This window comes from Argopecten irradians, chromosome 9, assembly GCF_041381155.1.
Source record: "Argopecten irradians isolate NY chromosome 9, Ai_NY, whole genome shotgun sequence".
NCBI lineage: Eukaryota > Metazoa > Mollusca > Bivalvia > Pectinida > Pectinidae > Argopecten > Argopecten irradians.
The window spans coordinates 3,853,057-3,877,309 of NC_091142.1; the positions used below are offsets into that span (position 1 = coordinate 3,853,057).

The 24,253-nt window shown below is 35.3% G+C and overlaps 2 protein-coding genes across 2 annotated transcripts; both read left to right on the plus strand.

Moving 5' to 3' along the window:
• The first annotated feature begins 1,601 nt into the window (after positions 1-1,601).
• On the plus strand, positions 1,602-10,356 carry LOC138331120 (uncharacterized). The gene is made up of 9 exons (XM_069278584.1): positions 1,602-1,807; positions 2,133-2,220; positions 2,849-3,084; positions 4,217-4,310; positions 5,015-5,134; positions 6,301-6,576; positions 7,096-7,222; positions 7,588-8,752; positions 9,544-10,356. Exons 2-9 carry the CDS (start codon positions 2,154-2,156, stop codon positions 10,195-10,197), a joined length of 2,739 nt encoding a protein of 912 aa, XP_069134685.1. The 5' UTR covers positions 1,602-1,807; positions 2,133-2,153; the 3' UTR covers positions 10,198-10,356.
• A 4,291-nt stretch (positions 10,357-14,647) lies between these two features.
• LOC138331123 (uncharacterized) lies at positions 14,648-24,077 on the plus strand. Its single transcript, XM_069278588.1, has 12 exons — positions 14,648-14,750; positions 15,037-15,272; positions 16,210-16,329; positions 16,679-16,954; positions 17,491-17,617; positions 17,968-19,127; positions 19,504-20,693; positions 20,885-22,263; positions 22,425-23,121; positions 23,296-23,412; positions 23,548-23,858; positions 23,970-24,077. Exons 6-7 carry the CDS (start codon positions 18,036-18,038, stop codon positions 19,933-19,935), a joined length of 1,524 nt encoding a protein of 507 aa, XP_069134689.1. The 5' UTR covers positions 14,648-14,750; positions 15,037-15,272; positions 16,210-16,329; positions 16,679-16,954; positions 17,491-17,617; positions 17,968-18,035; the 3' UTR covers positions 19,936-20,693; positions 20,885-22,263; positions 22,425-23,121; positions 23,296-23,412; positions 23,548-23,858; positions 23,970-24,077.
• The last annotated feature ends 176 nt before the right edge of the window (positions 24,078-24,253 follow it).

Here is a 24,253-nt window from a genome sequence, read left to right on the forward strand (position 1 = left end):
TATAACAAAGGCCTAATGAATCAAGAGTCATCGATGCAATAAATTCGTTATATAGGCAATTGCTGAAGTATGGTAGGCTAGGGCACTCTTTCACAGATGGAGGCACGAGAATGTCTAAATATTGCATTTGTTCTTTTTCAACACATGTACAGCTCGTGTAGTCGAATCTTAGGAATCATACGATTTCTGCATTTACCATTTAAAACCCCAAGGTCAAGGATAATGGTTTTGATAAAACTTTACTGAAGGTGAGGGTGGGACTTGTTATGCATAAATCTATATACTTATGGTTTTATCAATGATTTATTGATATTGCGAGGCTTTAAATCATGTTTGCTTTAAATGTAAATTGAGATTTTTTCCCAACTTTATCAAAGTCTATCAGCAGGTATCTTCACTGATTTCATTCTGTACACTAAGCGGCAATATATCCCTTCCATATCAGGAAATTATACTGTAGAGCTGGACTTTGAACAGGTAAGCGCAATAATAAATTCGTAAATCCCCCAAACGCTCATGCAGTTGCACCATTCCATCTGGCATCCCTCAAAACCCCTACATACCAATTTTCATTGAAATCAGGATGATGTTTAAAGTTTGTAATAAAAACTTTTTCGTCACCATGAAAACATAAATGGTACCACTGTCTTTGGCACCCCATCTGTATATACCAGTTATACAACTTGTTAAGACAGTATCTAATTTTTTACCAATGAGATAACTGAAAATGGCAGTTATATTTGCAATTGATCTCGAAATTGGAATGCTCTTCCGCATCTACGCATATATCCCAACCATCATGTTAAGTGTCGATCCAGTTTGACAATTTTTTTTTTTTTTTTTTTTTTTTTGAGAAATCGCATTTACGTCGGATTTACTGCAAGTATACAATATCTAAATTTTGACCAATCAGAAGCCTGTTAATGGTGGCCATACTTTTCATTCTATTACAAAAAATGTTTTTTTTTTATCTATGCACTCATCCCAATGCTAACGTTTTATCGAATTTTGTTTTTGTGAACACACTCACGGCGGGGAAAGACCGAAACTAAATCAAATCACTTAATCTGTTGCATTCAATCTGATTAAAAAATACAGATACTTATAGCCACTCCGTTCTAATAGAGACAACATCACATAAGAGGTTATGTTCGGATGACCTTTATACCAACTGTACTGCAAATCAAATATATATTTTCTACACTTGCTACATCAATTGTAAACGTCATTTCATCCCAGTATACATATACATTTAGCTTTGTTATGCTCTTAGGCGAGATGTCTACGTATAAGAAAATTGACAGCCTTTTCAAATTATTTCGTCCCCGGTCAAGATTCTGGCGGTAGCAATTTAATTGGTCATTTCCAAAGGTTACCAAGACGAGATCCCTAATTGGATGTTGTCAGATTCTCTAATCAAACAAAGTGATATTACGGATCTGTATTTAATTAGATTTTGCTGCATTTAGAGCATTTATAAGGATGTATACCTGGCTATATGTTACATATGTATGTATGTAATGTAAACATTATTTCTTACAGTAATCGTACGGTAATTTGATAAGAACTAGTTAAATTTTGACCAAATAAGTTGTTTTTTTAAAATGGTGAGGACCACATATATACATGCAATGCATTTTCCATATCGATATTGCCATACAGATATTAATAGTTTTACCATTATGGCGAGTATTTCCAAAGAACGAGATATACGATTCCCGGCTACGTATAAAATGTCCTGACGATAACACGATCACACACATACAGGCTTATCTTCCGGACTGCCACTACAGACTCGGGGATAGAGGTACGTACTATTGTATCTTTATACCTTTAACATTCTATCTGCATTTAATCTCTTATCCGTTGATATCATTTATTAATTGTTTTATTATGACAGTGGAGGTTTTTATGAATAACAGTTGTTATTTCAATCGTGAATAATCGATAAAATAGGTTTTTATTATCATTATCTTGTCTAATTGTTTCTACTAGAAATATAAATTGTAACTTTGTGTTTATTTTATCATGTCCACGGTTTTCTTCATTTAAGGATTTTTCATTGATTAAACATAGTTTCTTTGCAATTTATATTTGTTGGTATAAACCTGACAAATTGGTTACAATTTCAGGTACACATTGCGTGACTAATAATGGGAACGGATTGTTCCCTTCTTTGGGGTATATTTATGCTTCTATTACTTCCGTTGTTTGTATCAGGTAAGAAACTATACGTTGTTTGCCTCGTGAAATAAGAGCCATACCCGATAACATAGATGAACTTTCATAATAAGAATTTTAGAAGAAACTTGTTAATACGGTATATTGGTGGATTAAATCAGATATTTAAATAAATAATACGTATGATGATTCAAATACATGCATATTTGATGTATGCAATTAATTATTTATTGGAGGGCGTGCTGCTGTTAAACCGTACACATTAAAGCATTATTTTGATCACGAGCTTGACAGGTTTGTCACGTTGTTGTAATGCGCGAAACAAGAAAAACAGTCACTGTAAACAAACTTTTATTTGCGTGCGATTTACTTTTGCGTATTTCGTAATCCAATGTATTCGTGAAAGTTTATATCAGCGAATTAGCCTCTACACCATTTATATTGATTGAATTTTCTGGTCATTAAACTTTTAAATGTGTGCATGTTAATCTTCGCAAACTTGTTTTGAAAAGGAAACAGTGGACAAAACTTAAAGATAACCTTAGAAACATGATTTTAATTCTTGAAGTGAATTTTTAGTTTACAACTATGCAATGTGATAGCAAATCTGGACCTATAGCGACACTATATTGCATTTTAGAATAGCGTATACCTTTCGTGGTTTCAGGAGTAAGATTTCACGTGAAGATAAAAACTGGGAACAGAGAGTACGCCGCAACTTTTGCTAATGTACGGATAGACGTGGAGGGAACAACAGGCACTGCACATTCGCTGTACTTAGGGAATTACTTTGATACTGGACATACCGACTACAAAGACGTGTATATTAGTGTTGGTAGAATAAACAGGATTACTGTATACCATGACAATAGTAGATCTCAGCCAGGCTGGTATTTGGATTATGTATGTACACGTATTATTAAATATATATGTATTCACTAATCAGAATATATAATGTTCAACATATAATGGCACATCTAGTATAGCTATTCTTCAATGTTTGAGTCATCTGACCTGCAGGTCGTGGTACGCCGTGCGGCGTCAAACGTCAAATTTCAACTTCTTCTGAAGTTCCAGTGATGGGATTGAGCTAAAACTTGCCTGAAATGATCCGGACAAAGGTGAAATTGTTGATCGGGTGGTGTAGTGTTTAAGTTAGTCGCCATTTTACCTAGCAAACCGGGGTTCGATCCCCGGCGGTCAAGGGATCATCTACCCCTCGCGCGCTTTCATCCGAATGTCATTTGTATAAGTTGTATGACTTGTTCCACAATCAATGTAAAATAAATAAAGTTTATAGTTTGTATTTAATCCGGACATGGTCCCGACCATGTGTTCATATGTTTCGGGTTTATCCAAAAACAAGATGATCGAGAACAGCCGCCAACTTGGAAACATATTTTAAAGTTACATTTTTTCAGTTCTAATGGTGCTGGTTGAAACTATGCATCAATTAAAAGGCGAGCAGCCTTAGAAATGTTGTTATTTTTATTCTTGTAAGAAAGTACATAGGTCTATATAAGTGCATATTGAGATGACGTTATAGTAATACGATTGATATTATGGGATAAGAAGAGGAAGTACAATGTGTTATATAACATACGGGCAATACTTGATCTTTTGTTCATTTTTGAACTTGTGTGCACGTCTTATGTTTTTGTCCGGACATATCAGAGTATATATAAGTCTGATTATTTTTCTGTGTACTCATTTTACACAAAGAATGGCGAAGCACGCATTGTTGTGCGATTAAATGAAGATGTTACTTTGATTTTTTTAAAATGAACATGCTTTGATGCCTTTTTAGCTAAGGTTTTTAGAATATTGAATGTTGCATGAATAAAGGTCGCTCCCTTTCCAATACGTATCCGTATACGAATGCGTATACATGTACATATACATGTACCTCTTAATGTAAGTAACCCTATTAAGAGGTTGATATATGAAACGCTCTTTCGAATGCTGATTAATTTTCCTTTTAAAATCACTGAAATATAAAATTGTGTTGACGTGGAAAATATTTAATGTGATTTAGATCGAGATGCACGATACAGCAACGAGACTGAAATATACATTTAACTTCTATTGCTGGGTGGAGCACAGAGACAGACATGGGAAAAACTCGAATGGTAATATCATTATTTCCTATGTTGTTTTTGCTATTTATCACGTCAACGTCTCTTACATACTATTTTGTTTTAATTATGATAATCCACTTTGAAGTAGTGATCTTGTTCAATATAATTTCTATTGGTTTTAGTAGTCAAATTATTGATAGGAAAGAAATAGTAAGCCATATTTTTTTTATTCTATTTTTTTTCAGCAAAACCTATAAATACCTGTTAGTATGTTTTATACTTTCAACGTGCTATTTTTTTCAGCAAAACCTATAAATACCTGTTAGTATGTTTTATACTTTCAACGTGTTTTTTTTTCAGCAAAACCTATAAATACCTGTTAGTATGTTTTATACTTTCAACGTGCTATTTTTTTCAGCAAAACCTATAAATACCTGTTAGTATGTTTTATACTTTCAACGTGCTATTTTTTCAGCAAAACCTATAAATACCTGTTAGTATGTTTTATATTTTCAAAATCAGATTGAAAAGTTACGTAAACTTGACGTGTAACAAGGAGCGAGGTTAATATTTAAGGTTAATATTTAAGGTTATTATTTTAGGTTAATATTTTCAAATAACTTTAATACTGGTTTATTAAACCAATACACAAAATACTAGTATCACTATCTGCACTGAAAAAACAACAACATATGGACACCAAAGTTTTGGCAAAATTCAAAGAGTATTGTAAACACGTTTTCTGTAATGTACAGAATGCTACTATAACCAACCTATCGACAATTGTCTAGTGGACCCTGTAAGAGTTGAATGTCACATTGGAAGGTGTACAAGCTGTTGGGACGGGTTCTCAATCGACGGAAATAAATGTACCTGTAAGTATGAGAATGTAGAACTAAGCTGATGCTATTCATTTTTTTACATTATTATGTTAAAGGCACAATAAACATAACTTTTCAGTTGTTTGTTTAATCACAAACATTTACAGGAAAATCACCATGTTCTCTCAGCATAACATGTTGACTTAGGCCAGGTAAGATGTTACTGAGACCAACTGTGAAGTTTCGAAATTTATAAAAAAAAAATAATAAAATAATAAAATAATTAAAGTGGTCTACAATAAATACAAACCGAAACGATACGAAGAAATTCACGGGAACTCTCGATTTCCAGAAAATATCACGTGACCCGATCGATATTGGCTATAGGCCTATATACGAAACGCTTCGGTAATTGTCGTGACCCGATCGACTTCGCACGGAAAACAGGAACAAACATGATAGCGGCTGTAGGCCTATACACAGCGACCTGGCACGGAATTTTAACCAACAGTATATATATGTATTTAATAGTATCATTTATTTCTCTTTAAGGTAAATTATGAGGCAATGATATATGTAGAACCCGTTTATTAAAATAAAACTCATATGATATGTCCGTTTTTCTCAACAGTAGAGTTCATACCGTTGATACAATGATACATACTAATATATATATGTATATACCGTTGGTAAGAAATATGTGCCCGGTCCCCGTGGGCCTATATACGAAACGCTTTAATTTAATAATTATCGGTTTTGCAATTGCGACTGTTTCAAGATAGCAGATATGTTTACAAGACGATTTTTGACCGTTCGATATCACAGGTTTATCTGCACAGAATAATGTCATAATACACGTCTTTCATCTTTATTCTAGGCCATTGGTACAATGTTTGATCATTGTATATGTTCGTGAATAAAAAAAAAACACACTTGAAGGTTACGTATATTGGGCTTTTATGAAATGTGATACATATAATTAGACATTTACATTAAAACCTATATTTTTTATATTCCATATCTTATAACAATTTTGATATTGCTGGTACAAGCATCAAGGTTTGTGGAAGCTTTGACAGGCCAAATTTATTACTGATATAACATTACTATGTACTAGAGAAACATATACATGCAACTATTTTATACATATGGATAATATTTGTTAAGTACACATTTTAAGCTTATTTTGAATAGTGTTAATGTATCTTTGTCATTAAAAGTTACAAGGACTGCGGAAGCTTTGACATGCCAAATGAAAATAACAGACGAAAACAATGACGAAAGAATAGCCCACGTGCCACCTGGTCAACCGAATACATGCTCCAATCAGCGGGACTTTTACGGCAACATACAGGTGAAGAAAGTGGACACCATTGCGGATTTTGATCTTTTATTGAATATATCCCATCCGGATTCCACAAAGCCTCGATTCGTTACTGCTTATGCATTTGGTATCACTGACGTATATTTTCACATTGTGAAAAAATCTTTGACAGGTAAATCTTTAACGCTTCGAATAACAACTTGATAAATTAATCAATAAATGTCACTTTGTGTGCATTTGTAACCTAACGACAAAGCTATGTATACTGCATACCTTTAGTGATCACGGTATAATGTCCTCTCATTGGTATCTTCGACATAACTAGTCAGTTTCTTTATGTTTAAAAATATTTTATCTGAATGTACAACGTAATCAATACATAAAATAAACGATTAATACAAATACAAAAAAAATGTTTGAACTAAAACATTTTGGTTTTTGTAAGTGGCAACAGTTCTGAAGAAAATCAAAGTGATTAAATTCAAAGGCATAATGCCCGACATTTTTTTTTTTAATTTAAGACACTTTATTACAAGATATCGTTTGTAAGATTGCCATGTACATCTATATAACAAATTGCATGGCAACCGACATATACCAAGATAAAATTTGCTTTTTGTCTTTCAAAGTTACGTCATTTCAATCATTTCGATGTCAACAATAGTTGCGTAACCTCTTTTTATTCCGACAGGCGCAGAAGTTAATACCACATTTGTTCTTAAGGAAGACAAAGAAAGTAGGAACCCCGTACATCGATTGACGTATAACAGGACAATGGACAATCCGATCAGTAACGGCGATTTGGAAAACGGACAAAGGTTAAATATTAAACGCATCATGTGTTATTGTTTACTTATAACAATATCTGGAATCATGTTTTTTAATTTCTGATATTTTTAAGTTTTTTAGGTATGGTAAAGAGAGTTTGTATAAGTCATACTTCTGACCTACCAGTAGGTTGAAAAATGAGTAATACCTGTAAATCGCTTCTAACAATTGAGTTCTGGATAATTGTTTTCTAGGATTATGATAACATATGGTAAGCAATATATTCAGAAATTATATAAATACACATATATGATTACGTGTGTGATCATTTTTATTTACTGTGATAGTATAACTTTAGGCATTGCATTTACAAAGTGTGGTTACCTCATCATAACATCTAAACTTTATGTTCAAGGCTTTGTCTACGACTTGAAGTGCTCGGAGGAGGCCATGCGAATTTTAAAAATGTCTTACCTAATACCACGGAATCCGTTCAGTACCCGAAAACGTCCACTGTGAGGGATATATGTTACTGGTATGACGATGCCCCACCAGAGCACTGCCTGGAGCATTCTTTTTGTGGTACAGAACCACTGGACACGGCCAGTCGTATCCTGACCAGTCGGGACTTCACAGTGACCGTGACAGGCTGGGATGACCCCTCTCCTGTACCGGGAGACCCGAAGTTCGCTTCTGGTATACACACATACGTGGTAAACATGTATGAAGTTAAAGAGTCGGGGTCTGATTTCCTTGACGTTGGAAGAAAACCTGTTTTACCGGCAGTTGTGAAAGAGAATTTAACTCAAGTCAATATAAGCATTCCCTCAAATTTACCAAATCCAGCTATGTACGCAATAGTTTTAGAAGTGACGGACATTGCTAACAATGTGCGACAAGCTCGAAGATTCGTCATGTTTGATAATTCATCAACCGTAACCTCGCGGGATGACAAACCTTTCTATTCCACAACAGCCTCTCAGAAAACCAACCACAAGTGGCAAACAAACCTTGGACAGATATGTTACTCCTGGACCGACAAATACTACAACGACAAATTCCATACACTGAATCTTCTAAAACCAATACGAGACGATCCACACGGTTTGATATCTGGTGTGTACGAACAAACAACTGGAATCCTTCCCGTATCAGGAACTGAAAACATCCACGGCATTACGAGGTTTTATTACACACTGAGACGGGAGGGACATATTTTGAATCAGACGAAGGTTCCTGACTTTACGTCACAGACACTATGTGTCTCTCCAAAACTTACTGATGGTGAAACTTACCGTTTAGATTTAGTGGCAGAAGATATGTTTAACCACACATATACAGACTCCCTTGTAACTTATATTGACGCCAGTGAACCGGAGATATTTGATGTGTGGCTTGTGAGAGACGGTTATGAGCGACTCTATGTACATTACAGTAATGACCTCTCCAAAATGATCCTCGCATTCAAGTCTCTCGATGTCCACAGTGGTATTTACTCCGTAGATTGGTCACTTGGCACAGCATTTGGAGGGAACGACATTGGACAGGGCTCTATTGATATTCTAACGGCTAACACAAACGTAAGTATTTTTGAATATATGTTGCAAGTGCATGCATTTAGTCGATTTGGAAATAAAAGTTTGTTTTAACGCTGTTATCCTTTAGAATAATGGCACGTATCAGAATAAAATATAATCTGATTGATAGACTTTGCAAAATCACAAATCATTCGGTTCCTCCATATTAATTATAGTTTGTGAAATATTAGCATTATAAAATTATACCTCTATCGTAAGAAAAATATTTCCGGTTTGTTTTATGTTATACATTTAAAGTTATATGTGCCGTAACTGGGCGATAATTTTGACATGCTACTTTTTCATCATTGATTTATTGAAAACCATAAGGTTTGATGAATAAAGCTGTAAAAACCATTCAAATGGCTTCAGATGACTTATAAACGTTAGTTATAACAGAGAAATTTTGTACTGAAAAATTGTGGTTTTTATGCCATTAATATGTTTAAATGAAAACATACCTGCAGAAGTCACTTTATAATTACTAAAAACATTGTAAAAATGTGTAATGAAATTGTAGACCACAATTTGGCTTCATGGTCTAACCGTATGTACTCATTTCACTTCCCTATTGATGTAAATAAATAATTTTGGCAGTACTGCCAAAAATCATTTTCAGCTCTTATTTGTACATGTAAACTTAAAACCTATGCATTGAAAGCACTGTAATTTTCAAAAAGTTGGTAATTTTTGGTGATGAGTAACATATTGAAAGCTCATCTTGATTCGTGAGTTTGAAAAATACGGCACATATAACTTTAAATATAAAACTTTATAATTTTAATTTGTTTTAGATAACCTGTCTGGATGGTGTTAACCCATGCTACTGTCCTTACGTCGGAGACTGCCTCTTTTACAATTTCACTCTCAACCTCAATTCGCGTCTCCATAGCAACGCTAGTTTCGGAGGCCACAACCACAAGTACCATTTTACTATAACAGTTACCAATATAGCACGACTGTTATATGTAAAACATTTAGAAATCTTGGCTGACGACTCGCCCCCAGCACCGGGGATTGTTATTGAAGGGACGACTGGCTCACCAGACATAGACTACACTAGTGAGGTCAACATTACCGTTACCTGGGCTGGATTCATTGATAATGAGAGTGGTATAAAGTTATATAAAGTTGGACTGTCGACGAAATGTTTGCAAATTACAGACGTCGATCACGACACATTTATCGATGAGACAACGCTAACCTCAGCTAATTTTTCTCTACCAGAGGAAGGAAAGTACTACGTGACTGTAGTGGCTTACAACAACGCCATGGAACCATCAACACCTGTCTGCTCGGATGGTGTCGTACTCGAAAGATTGGAACAAAAACAACAAATTCAAGCGATAAGTAGCGGTTGTGTCCGCACTAGTGTCTGTAATGAAAGTCATGTCAAACTTATCATTATGTTAGAATTCGTTTTATTGATATTAAGGGTCATCAGATAGTGAGAACCATAAAAACCTGTTGAAACGTTGATTGCAATATCAACATTATGAAATAAGCACATCGAAGTGAATGAAATTGAAATAATTAAAAATAATTTTCATTTACCAAGATTATCTAGTCATACATTCACATGACAACATCAAAGTCATGTCAATTACCTTATAAAAGAGTCCAGAGAAAAAATGTGTAAACAGCAATTTTAAATGGTATTTGAAGTATATATTAGAACATTAATGCATCACATAATTGTACAAAATGCCCGTGTAATGACATGAGATTAAACGTGAAGTTAGCATGACCTTACTATTACAAGATATAATTATATCGTTGCGTTTAAAAAAAACGATGATGACGAACAGATTGTTGTGTATTGGGAAGGAAACACATGATGAAACTGAATCTCGTCTGGAGAAAACACATATGTCTGCGACAATTTATGTATAATATATTTTAACAACAAGGTGTGGAAATGAATATAGCGTTTCTAGGCGTCTCTTGAAGTGTTTCTGGTGCGATGAAAAGAAAAGGGATCATATTATGTACATCTGAGGGCGTTGTACTATGATTGTCCTTTGATGATTCACATTATTCGTGATGGGATATAGTCCTCGAGTTCGGATTGCACCTAATGCTATACTATGTATGACGAATTATGATGGTCGTCAAACATGTAATGTATGTTTATTAAATCATTCACACATCGATTGCTTGATGGATGGAAATTGACGTCCTTGTTCTGGTTATAGCCGAGCAATTTGAACAGAATCATTTCGACTATTTGTCAAATTTCTTATGTTAAAATATCCCATTAATTTTTTATCTTCTAATCAATCATACCATGTGTGTCATCAAGAGTTATCTAACATTAAACAATTCCCTTTGTTGGGGTAAGAGGTAAATATGGTGTGATGATAGAATGTATATTTAAGTATCAAAATCGTTATTTGATAGACATGTAATATGGGAAAATGAAATATCAATGAAAATTACGTCAAGTGATGACGTTATAATCACCGGATTGTGGGACAAATCGTTTGGGGATCTGCAACTACTTTATTAGAATGATTGCCAAGGACTCAACCCTAAACAATTGAACGTTTTAGTAAGCATTGCATTGCTAGTACAACATTAATCTGATTACGAGTTCACAACATTGACGTAAAGTCGATGTTTCCTACAGTGCAAATGCCGATATCTAATAACTTATATACCCAAACAGGATATACTGTTTGTCTATGAGTCAGGACATGGTCAGGGATATCTTAGCCCGAATGAAATATTCTTTTCTTCCATCACAAACATAGGTAAACAACTGTTATTCTTCCATTCGAGATTACCCTTTTGAACTCGTCGATCTGATAAGATATATTATTATACCTCACTTTTATTTAGAATGTTCTGATTGGATTAAACTTGATCACATGACATTGAATAAGTTAGATGTTTCCCCGGAATTGGAAGGCGAGGGAAATAACCCCAGGGAAATAACCCCCGAGGGAAATAACCCCCGAGGGAAATAACCCCAGGGAAATAACCCCGAGGGAAATAACCCCAGGGAAATAACCCCGTGGAAGCTCCGCACGTGACCGGAAGTTGACGTCATCTGCAACGTCAACCAACAATGGCAACGCTGTTGTTTATTTTTTTGTAGCCCAACGAATTTAACAACGTTGTTGTTGGGAAATATCTTCATGGATTCTTTTAACAGAGATTTTTTTTCTTTTGATTTTGTTCGGTATAATAAAATAATTATGTCCCTATGTGTCGGGATACATCTAGAATTGTCTCCCTGGAAAGAGTTATTTTCTCGAGGGCGAAGCCCGAGAGAAAATAACTCTTTCCAGGGAGACAATTCTAGATGTATCCCTCCACAGAGGGCCATAATTGTATATTATTATAACCCTGATAGATATATTTTTTGACTAGTCAATATAATGCTTGCTGATTTTTTTGACATTCAGATTGACTTTTCATTTTTATTCAAATACAGCTGTGTTTACTTTAATATTATAGAATTCACAATGTTTGATATATAAAATGAAAGTAAACAGTCCCAACAGCCTTACAAATCAGCAATGTTATCCGGAAGTAAGACTTATTCCTATGCCTTACATGTATTTTTCTACTTCTGCATGAATAATAACATCTTTTCATAGAAGTAATATGTCACACAATTAAATAACACTTGAAAAGATAGGTGAATAAACAATAGTTCATCTTTTAGGTATTTCTGGCGGTCATCTTGAAACAAATAGTCGCCAGTAGTGAAGCCAAATGGGTATTTTGCGAAGGCCCAGATTTCAAAAACATTTACTTTGGTATGAACTGATATGATGTCAAATGTCGTACTTCTATCATAATGAGCACTATTTATGCCTCAATATACGCGACAGATCTAAATACATCAAAGTATGAAAAAAACAGAAAGTTTTAGAACAGGAAGTTAGTTTTATCACTGAACACAAACATGAATGAACAGGTCGAGAAAAGTAATTATGGAAAGGTCACCCTGTGGATACTCACACAATCCTAGTGCAGTTTCAGTTCCGTTTATGTTTACGATATATTATATATGATGTGTTCTAAGTGAATAGAAGTCGCGTAAAAGTTATGTAACATTTTAGCATTCCAGTCAGAGTCATACCATTAACATTTTAGCATTCACATGATGTTAAACTTAATTTACTCAAAGTAGACCGGATGGCGGTTAAGCTTCATATTGTCAGAGTATTTGAGTTTAAATAAAATGAAAAAGTTTGGCTGAGGCAATCACAAACAATACAAACAACGTATTTCAGACTAGGTCTTCGAAATTCATGAGTTCTGTTAAATAAGATTACATTGAGCGTGGATATGTTAACAACGTGTTTGACCATATTTGTTTTAATTTGCCCTATTAAATAGTTAGAGATCGTATTAACAAATACTAAATATTGCCCATTGCTTTAATATACTTTTAACTGCGATTGATGTAGCTTAAATTACCACATATGTCCATTAACATCGAAAAGACAAGGAAACACATTCATGGCACAGTTCTAATTGTACATTAGTGAATTCCCTGGGTAATTAGATATCAGTCAGATTTCATGATAATCCAATGTGATTTATCCCTGTAAACACCACCAACTATAATGATAAACAACAAAAGTCATTAAACATGTTTTGTAAACGCATCTATAGGAGGAAACATGCATTTAGTTTAAAACGTATCGATATTATCAATGTTCGGCCATTCAGTTACTATACGCACTTTCATTAAACTATATTTTTTTAATGTTTTAGATGGAAATGACGTATTACTAGTTTCATGCGTAGCTATACACTATTGAAAAGGAAATTGTAGGTATAGGGTCATCAGGTTGAGTGATTATAGTAGACTTATATAAGACTCTCATTTTGGAGATTAGGACCAAAAGACACACTATATAAAATCTTACACTTCAAGTTTTTTAATCTTTCTGTGGTGGAAGTGAAGATATCAGAGTGAAATGAACGTTTAAACCTACATTAGTTATTATATAATATAAGTAATATTCATGCACAGACACGTTAGTCGCCAAGCCTTTTTTTATCTTATAACGCTATCTTAAACAAATCAATCATACATGTAGTTAGCAAACGGAAACATTCGCAAGCACTCGGGTGGGCTGCACCCAAACTTCACAGTCGTATAATATATTGAGTGTTGAGCGAAGAGGTGAGTTACTCGATGGATTGATTGTGTGTTGATACTGGTATTTGGCAAGTTGGATTATACTTTTTACTAGCATGATTTAACCAAGACAATATTGTATATGTAAATGGAAAAGAAATAACAAGCAGCTTACCGGGATATACACTCATTAATATGCATATCAGTACATCATATTTTGTTTTTGTAGTTTACTATCTAATATATTAATAACTATACATTTATGATACAATTATATAATATTGCAATTGTTCTGTAACAGAAACTCAAATATTTTAATAATAATTAATATTTAAAAATCAATTTAGCAATTGATAAATATGAATATTAAATGATTTATATTTTAATACATATAACATGCTATAGTATGACATTATTTTGGTTACATCGATCCCATATAGTAATTGTTTTCAGCTCCTCTATGAAAAAAAATTCGACAAAGGAAATAAAAACAAAAAATGAAATAAACACAACGTGATAGTACAACCTATATGGTAATCCCGTCATATCATGCTGTCAACAGAGACCCTTTGCATGGAGGTAAGTACACTGTACTATTGGATATATAAGATGAATTAAGCTTTCATGATATTGATTTCACTGTAATATTTTATTATCAGTTTCCTGTTATATATCGTATTAATAAATCAAGTTCTCAAATTATCTCGGTAGGTTTAAAAATGAAATGTCCTATTCACTGTATAGTGATGGTAACTATTTGGTGGTGATTATTCACGGTCATTGTTTGTTGTCTTAGGTACTTAACTACGTGACTAAGCCGATGCTAAATAATGGGGACGAGTGTTGCCCAGACGTTGGGCGTTTTCATGATTCTTTCTATTTCGTTAGCAGTAACGGGTAAGAAGCATTTTAAGAGACATTTTATTACACTTTATTCATCTCTTATTAATTTGATAAAGATGAGTACATTTTGATAAGTGTGATATAGGTCCATAGATATGTTTAGGCTAGTCGCAATGATTAAATATATTTCCGCAATTTACTCTATGACATAATACCATGTTTTGTAAGTCAATGGGAATGCTAGTTACAAGAAAGAAATCATATCAGTCTTTATATTATTGAAACATAATATGATATAGATTGTTCCGTCTCAAAATCTGAAAACGTTTGAATGCTTCAGGTGTTACATTACACGTTAAAATAAAAACTGGAACTATATATTGGGCTGACACGCGTGCTACAGTGAGTATGGATATAGAGGGAACAACGAACAATGCAAGTTCTGTATATCTTGGCAATAACTTCCAAGTAGACGGAACTAACTATATAGACGTGGAGGCCAACGTTGGAAGAATAAACAAAATTACCGTTTACCGTGACAATCGTGGGAAGAACCCGGGATGGTTTTTGGATTATGTATGTATATATGAAAATGTAGAATATGATCATAAGCATATACAATCCAGAGATAATAAAACTTTGATTGGTCTCAGGTAGTCACTAATTCGTAAAAAGCGTAAGTTAGTGTGCAATTTAAAGTTAGGTGTGCTATATACTTCTGGTCAATATTATGTAGTGTGAATTATATATATATCAATCATTATTTGTTTGGTCACTGCATACTATACTATGTATATCAAATGTACCCCTAAACGGATCTGTAAAGATTGTTAATGGTTGGTCAGCATAAGGATAGCTGAGAGCCATAACGAACCATAACCTTTCATTTCATTTGAGGTTTCTGTTTATTAATGAGCTAATCTTGTTCAGTAAATTTCAAGTAAATGATAATGTTATGACTAATGTTTATCTTACTGTGTTTTGCTTAATGTATAGAACATGCTAAACCATTATGTAGCATGTTAAAGATGTTTTGCCCACTACCCATCTGTAAGATATAGAATAGACATTGTCCAAAAAACCACCAGACCGTATAGATGATGCTGTAAACGACTGTCCTCTTATATGTATTCATGTGATTTAGATTGAAATAACCGATGCATCAACTCGACTGAAGTATACATTTAAATGTAACTGTTCAGTGGTAGAGAGTCAAGACCTAAAGACATCCTCAAAAGGTATGCTATTGTAACATAGTATATTCATAATCAGTATTGAAACTTAATATCAGGATAGTATATGTATGTTAAATATTTTCAAATTCGAGTTGAGAAGTAAAGAATAACGGATAACAATAATCATTATTAATAGCTTTAATGCTGCTTAATCAAATCGATAAACAATTTATTTGTATCAGTATATACATTGGAAAAGAAGAACATTAACCTTTTTGGCAAATACTTAAAGAAAAATGTAGAAAAAAATGTAGACACTTTTTTTCTATAATTTACAGAATGCTACTACAGCCAACCTATCGACAATTGTCTTGTGGACCCTGTGAGAGTTGGGTGTCACATTGGACGATGTACAAGCTGTTGGGACGGGTTCTCAATCGACGGAAACAAATGTACCTGTAAGTTTAAAAATGTAGATGTAATTTAATTTGTTTTTCTGATATTATATTAATATGTTCAGGAATGGGATAAAATCATTGGACAATCATATTAATACAGAACTTTTTTATATTTTATATCTTTAAACCATTTTGATGTTGTTTGCAAAAGTTGTAAGGTCTGTGGAAGCTTTGACAGGCCAGATTGATTACTGATATAACATTACTGCATAATAGAGAATGAAATATACATCCTACATTAATATGAACATTTATCTTAATGCAAGTATCTTATATCTATAGATACTATTTTTACACTTTCTAAGTTAGCTTATTTTGAACAGTTTTTATGAATTCTTGCCTTTACAAGTTACAAGATCTGCGGAAGCTTTGACATGCCAAATGAAAATAACAGACAAAAACAATGACGAACGAAGATCGCAAGTGCTACACGGACAACCGAATACATGCTCCAATCAGCGTGACTTTTACGGAAACATACAGGTGAAGAAGGTGAACACCATTACGGATTTTGATCTTTTATTGAATATATCCCACATGGATTCCACAAAGCCTCGATACGTCACTGATTATGCGTTTGGTATCACCGACGTATATTTTCACATTGTGAAAAAATCTTTGACAGGTAAATCAGCGCTTTGTATTAACAACTTGACAAATGAATCAATAAATGTCACTTTGTGTACATTTGTAACATAACGACAAAGCTATGTATATTACACGCCTTTAGTGATCACGGTATAATGTTCTCTCATTGGTGTCTTCGACATAACTAGTCAATGTCTTCATGTTTAAAAGGTATTTTATCTAAATGAACAGCGTTATCAACACATAAAACAAACGATTAATACAAATATATAAAATATTTGAACGGACACATTTTGATTGTGTAAATCTCATCAGTTTTGAAAAAATCAAAATAACTAGATTTAATGGCATGACCGACATTTTTTTCAATCAGTATTTTTGGATACTTTATGGCAAGATATCGTTTATACGATAAATACGTTTTACGACTTGTACATGTACATAGCATATTGCATGGTAAACTACATATATCAAGATACAATTTGCTCTTGTTTATCTTTAAATGTTACCTTAGTGGAGGGAGATAATTTCAATGCCAACAATCTTTGTGTAACCTCTTTGTTATTCATATAGGCTCAGAGGTTAATACCACCTTTGCCCTAAGGGAGGACAAGGAAAGTAAGAACCCCGCTCATCGATTGACGTTTAACAAGACGATGGACAATCCGATCAGTAACGGCGATTTGAGAAACGGACAAAGGTTAAATATTAAAAACATCATGTGTTATTTCTTAATTACAATATCATCTGAAAAAATCTAGATTTCTGAAAATTTTAAAGAGTTTTAGGTATGGTGAATAGAGTTTGTATAAGTCTTTGTTCTGACCTCCCTGGGCCAGGAAGGGTAGGTCCAGTAGGTACAAAAATAAGTAATACTTTTAAATCGCTTCTAGTATTTGCGTTCTGGATGATTGTTTTCTAATATTACAATAACATATGACAAGCAATATATTCAGAAATAATATCAATACATATAGATAAGTACATGTGCTGCGCAAGATCATGTTAAGTGTGGTAACTGCATCATGCCATCTAAACTTTATGTTCAAGGCTTTGTCTACGACTTGAAGTGCTCGGAGGAGGCCATGCAAATTTAAAAAAATGTTTTACCTAATACAATGCAATCCGTTCAGTACCCGAAAACGTCCACTGTGAGGAATATATGTTACTGGTATGACGATGCCCCACCAGAACACTGCCTGGAACATTCCTCTTGTGGTACAGAACCACTGGACACGACCAGTCGTATCCTGACCAGTCAGGACTTCACAGTGACCTTCACAGGCTGGGATGACTCCTCTCCTGTACCAGGAAATCCAAAGTTCGCTTCCGGTATACACACATACGTGGTTAATGAAGTTAAAGAATCAGGACCTGATTTCTTGGACATTGGAATGACTCCTGTTATACCAGCAGTACAGAAAGAGAAGTTATCTCCGGCAAATATCAGTATCCCATCGAATTTACCAAATCCTGCTTTGTACGCTATAGTATTAGAAGTGATGGACGTTGCTAACAATGTGCGACAAGCTCGAAGATTCGTCATGTTTGACAACTCATCAACAGTAAAGGCACGGGATGACAAAATATTATATTCCACAACAGCCTCTCGGAAAACGAACCACAAGTGGCAAACGAACCATGGACAGATATGTTACTCCTGGACCGACAAATACTACAACGACAAATTTCATACACTGACTCTTCTTAACCCAATTCGAAACGATTCACATGGCTTGATCTCTGGTGTTTACGAACAAACAACTGGAATCCTTCCCGTATCAGGAACTGAAAATGTCCACGGCATCACGAGGTTTTATTACACACTAAGACGGGATGGGATGATAATAAATAACACAGATGTTCCAGACTTTACGTCACAGAAATTATGTGTCTCACCAAAACTAACTGATGGAGAAACTTATCGTTTAGATTTAGTAGCAGAAGATGTGATGATCCATACCTATGCAGACTCCCTGGTTATTTACATTGACTCTAGTGAACCGGACATAGTCGATATTTGGCTCGAGAAAGACGGATATGAGCGACTCTTTGTACATAACAGTATCGACTTGTCTAAAATGATCCTCACATTCGATGCGTCTGATATACACAGTGGTATTTACTCCGTAGACTGGTTTCTTGGTACAACTTTTGGAGGGAACGATATTGGACAGGGCTCCATTGGTATACAGCGGCTCGGCCCCAACGTAAGTATCTCTTCATTTCTTTCGTGTGAATGTCCCGCCAATATTAGAACATTGACAAATGTTAATTTAAGTGCTCCCTGTCATCAGCGTGTATTGCTTTAACTGGCACTGACATGTGGAGGACGAAAAATATTAATTGTTTAGTCAGATCCGTGTTGAGTGTATTTAATCGTAATTTGAAATTCATACATTTCCTTTTTGAAAACCCTTGTATAATCCATTTACATATGCCAAATTTAAAAAACATTACCTTTATCATATAGAGGAACGCAGAAGTCATTAGTCATTATTTCATTACCATTTGACCATTACAAAGTACATGGATATATAATTATTCGCAAACAGATGAAAATCAACAATTATATTTGTATTTCAGATGACCTGTCCGGATGCTGTACTTAACTGTTATTGTCCTTCTGTAGGAGTTTGTTCCTTTAACAATTTCACGCTCCATCTGAACTCACTCGTCCATAACCACACCCATAAAGGAAATCACAACCGCCAGTACCACTTTACCATAACAGTTACAAATATAGCTCAACTTGTCTCTGTAGAACATTTAGAAATACTGGCTGACGACTCGCCGCCCGCCCCGGGTGTTGTGATGGAAGGGACGATCGGGACACCAGACATAGACTACACGAGTGATGAGATAATTACTGTAAACTGGGCCGGATTCATTGATCATGAGAGCGATATAAAGTTGTATAAGGTCGGACTGTCGACAGAGTGTTTAAAATTGCAATGTTTGGACGATCAAATGACAATATCACGAATAACGGGATATCGGTCTTGGAAACAGCATTGACATCGGCCCGTCTTTCTCTGCCAGACGATGGGAAGTTCTACGTGACTGTAGTGGCTTACAACAACGCTATGGAACCATCAAAGCCCGTCTGCTCAGATGGTATCGTTCTGGACAGGACTAAACCAAAGTTGGTCAACTTAACGTTACAGAGTGCGACTATGATGGAGAGTATTCTATGTTCTGATGGTAGCGCCTGGTTCATCACAGCAAATTTAACGAAACACGAATTACGCGACATTGAGTGCAGTGAAAAGTGTCAGAACTCTACCACAAATGACTTTATTTCGAGTCTTCCAATGGACATCCCGGATATGAAACACGATCTTACTCCGACCTGCAACATAAGTGCTTTACATGGTACTATCTATCTCCCGATCGATTTGATTAACCTAAAATGGAATATAATCGAGGGTGAAAGCCAAACCTACGAGGCATTCTTTGGGATAGGCTCAATAAAGGATTGTGGATCTTCTCCAGATGTAATAGGTTACCAGAAAACTCATCACAAATACTTCTACAAGAAACGACACACTGGCCTTAGTAACGGAGATGAGTTCTACATCTTCATCAGAGTTACCAACAGTGCCGGCCTTGGTACGACGGCTGTGATTGGTCCGGTTCTACTTGATGAGTCCCCTCCCTCCTGTCCTATCACACTGCTACCAAATATCCATGACGACACTTTATCAACTGGAACAATGGAGAGTTCCATGATAGTGATCAACATGAGCACATATCGTCCTTTTTTTACCGAATAGGTAAATGGGTTTACTTCGTATTTATTTCTTCATAAGTAACCTTGCTTGATCTAAAAAAATCAAATAGGAACGCAATACTTAATATCGTTAAGGAAAATATGTTCTACAACACTTTGATTATTAGCAATTAACAATTTTCATTTCTTAACTGCAGAGTCAATTTCATGACTTGTGCCTCCTTTAATTTTTAGGTCGTGACGGGAAACTAGTGTCCGGATTTATCCCCCTTCTGAACACTGGATGTAATGTGAGTAAGTGCTTCAACATTGACGTATCAGATATACAAGCCTACGACATCCATGCAGGATGTGAATTCTATATTGAAGTTTATGCCTTTAATAACGCCGGTTATTACTGTACTATCGATACCGAACCATTCTTTCTTCCATCGATTCTACCTCCTGGTCATGGGATCGTTTTTGACATCACACCTGGTAACATCTCCCCTCACAAGAGCTACGATGACGTCGATATAGCGTTAGCGTCATCTCAAGTTTGTGTAGCGTGGGAGGAATTTGAACATCATGACGGTGTTTCCTATGAATTCGGAGTTGGATAATCTCCTGGAACTGATGATGTGGTTTCGTTTCACCAAATCAGCAATACCGGCGTTAATTGTGATTCATCAGTTACTAACCTGACCAAGTATACACAGTATTTCTCAACAGTCCGAGCGTCGTCAACAGGAGGAAACATGGTCGGAATCTCGGACGGTTTAATCATGGTCAACGAAGATGATATTGATTCTTTAATCTTACAGGTTTATGATGGACAAGGATGTTCTGGACGTGCACACATTCTAAAAGATACCGTGTTTTCAACAAAAGAATTAGCCTTTATTCCAGCCGACAAAAATTTCCATATTGGACATACATATACCTTTATAGCAAACGCGAGCGTTTCCATTCTTAGCGAAGAAGCTATCATTCACACTCAGAGACAAATAAAACAACTATATTACACAGCTTTTACACCGATGGTTCGCTCCCCTCGCTTCAACGTGTCATCCAATGACGATAAGAATTCTCATGTCAGATTATACGTTGCTGACTGCGTCATCAATCATGACATCATGTTTGCATCTCACCGGGTGTCAGTCTACTGGGACAATGATGATTTCCATCAGTATGTATCACATTACGAAGTAGAACTCCGGGTGGTATCACGTGACAATGCATCACAAACTGATCTCGTGACATTGGCGTACGGCAAAACTTCTGGTAATACCGCGGTCTACAGTTTTAATGACGTATCGTTAAGATCCGGGAGGTATATTATTTCAGTCAGACCTTGTATTCGGGAGATGTGCTTGAAATGGACCAGTTCTGACGGATTTGTAGTCACGGATGCTACGTATGATGAGTTTAGTGTAGAGGCTAACTTGCATAAAATAGGAGACGCGTGTTCAAGTGTTAGCCTAACAATATCAGATATTGAATGTCCATCCGGAATAGATCATAGGTGTGATGTTATTGCTCGGTGGGGAATATTTCAGGACAACAAGGCCACACTACAAGTTACACCATGGATTGCACATCAAATATCTGAAAATCAAACAGAAAATTTCATGGTGAGTTTATTTGTCTTTAAATTACAATGCTTCGTTAAACATTATACCATGATATTTTTTATATATAGTAATGTTTTTTTATATATTATATTTTGCTTTTTTACCCGTTTCGTGATCTTGTCATTTTAGTTTATATACTTGATGAATCACTTTATTTACAGATCTGACAGTGTATCAAAATCCCACTGTATCCTCACCAGACATTGTTAACATGTGTTGAACTTTACTGCCCTTTGGGAACCTCTGGCTTACAATGCGTCCCTTTAACAGTATCAGAGGATCCCAACAGTTTCGACAAGACAGCTCTGTACGAGGTAGACTCTGATTTAGATGTTGTCAGGGAAATAAGGAACTTCATCCACGCTTCAAATTTAGGACAAAGACTCGCGTCGTTACATGAGGCCGAACTAGACTTCTCTACAAAGCCTGTTCGTGTTGGCGGGATAATACTTGGATTGGAGGATCGCCAAGTCACATGGTATCTACTGAAGGATAAAATGAACCAATCATTCACGTGTTACGATAATCCCATGTGTGTAACTGTCCATCAAACTGTCGGAGGATTTTGTCCTTTTCAGGGGATTGTACTTGAAAACGAAATAATCCACTACATCTGTGCCGAGATAGAAAGCTATACAACTCCGAATGGACAGATACTCCCTGCCTTTCAGACTTGTGGTGATGGGTTCGTTTTTGACGAAAATCCGCCCGAGAAAGGTGACGTCATTATTATATCACAGAACGGGTACATCACCAACAACAGACATATGCTGGTCCACTGGAATGGGTTTAAGGATTTCCATGGTTACAAAGACCTGGGATACCCGGACAGTATATCCAGATATGAATATTCAATAGGTAAGATGGTAAGATCATGGTTTCTTGTATGTTGACAAGCTGCATTGAATTGCAATGAATGAAATATATATTTTTTCCGATTATTGTTGCTTTTTCTTGCTTTTGGGTTTTTTTTTCTTTTTTTGTGGGGGAAATATACAATTTCTTACAACATTAATATCCTCTAATTTAAAGGAAGCAATCCATATGGAGAAGACGTTGTTGCCAGGAAGACAATCGGTCATTCGAATTCCGTGAAAATCATCAGTCCGAATCTCCATCCGGGTTCCACGTATTATGCCACCGTTACCGGTATGACATTTATTAGTTCACACATAAGACACAAAGAACACATCAATCATCACATGTTGATAATCTGTTTTGTATACATTGTATTATTAGCCTTACTAATGTGCTTTATATTTTTTTTAATTATCTATTTACAAGCATTTGATCACGTGGGCTATTCAAGCACAGTTGTCTCCCCTGGAGTTCTGTATGACGACACACCCCCTGTACGTGGATCGTTACATGTTGGAACCTATCTGATGTCAAAAGACTTTATTGAGTCAGAGGTCCACGTGCACTGGACAGGTTTCGATGACGACGATAGTGGAATCGATAGGATACAGGTGGGAATTGGATCAACCAAATCGGAAACAGATATCGTGAGCTTCCGGAACTTTTCCGGGAAATGCGCCATATTTACTGACCTCTCTCACTACCATGACGGACATGACTATTATGCTATCATTCTGGTGAGTAACTTTTCTTGTATTCAAAGTGACAAGACACAATCAATTATCGTGTAAGATATACAATTTATGAATCAGACACTTTTAGATTTTTTTTGTGTGTTTTTCATTCAGGTGACAAACAAAGCGGGTCTGTCAGTTCTGTCAGCGTCAGAATCGTTTGTCATAGATAAATCCCCTCCTACAAAAGGCACAGTCCAAGATGGAGTTGACGTTCAATCGGTACTGCAATTTTTTGTGGCATTTATCTGAACTCTTTCATGAAGTGAAGAATTAATAAGAATGTTTACTGATTGAACGGTATTTTATTGTTATATAAATTTTCTATCAATATGGTTTTTCATGGCGAAACATATGGGGTTTTTTAAATGCAAAATGTATCGTGAAGGGATTAGCTG

Excerpts from the sequence above, each read along its gene's own strand:
- LOC138331123 (XM_069278588.1), top strand. The coding sequence starts at position 18,036 with ATGCAATCCGTTCAGTACCCGAAAACGTCCACTGTGAGGAATATATGT. Across the intron at positions 19,128-19,503 it reads TACAGCGGCTCGGCCCCAAC|ATGACCTGTCCGGATGCTGT; the intron begins GTAAGTATCTCT and ends TTTGTATTTCAG.
- LOC138331120 (XM_069278584.1), top strand. The coding sequence starts at position 2,154 with ATGGGAACGGATTGTTCCCTTCTTTGGGGTATATTTATGCTTCTATTA. Across the intron at positions 2,221-2,848 it reads ACTTCCGTTGTTTGTATCAG|GAGTAAGATTTCACGTGAAG; the intron begins GTAAGAAACTAT and ends TCGTGGTTTCAG. Across the intron at positions 8,753-9,543 it reads TTCTAACGGCTAACACAAAC|ATAACCTGTCTGGATGGTGT; the intron begins GTAAGTATTTTT and ends AATTTGTTTTAG.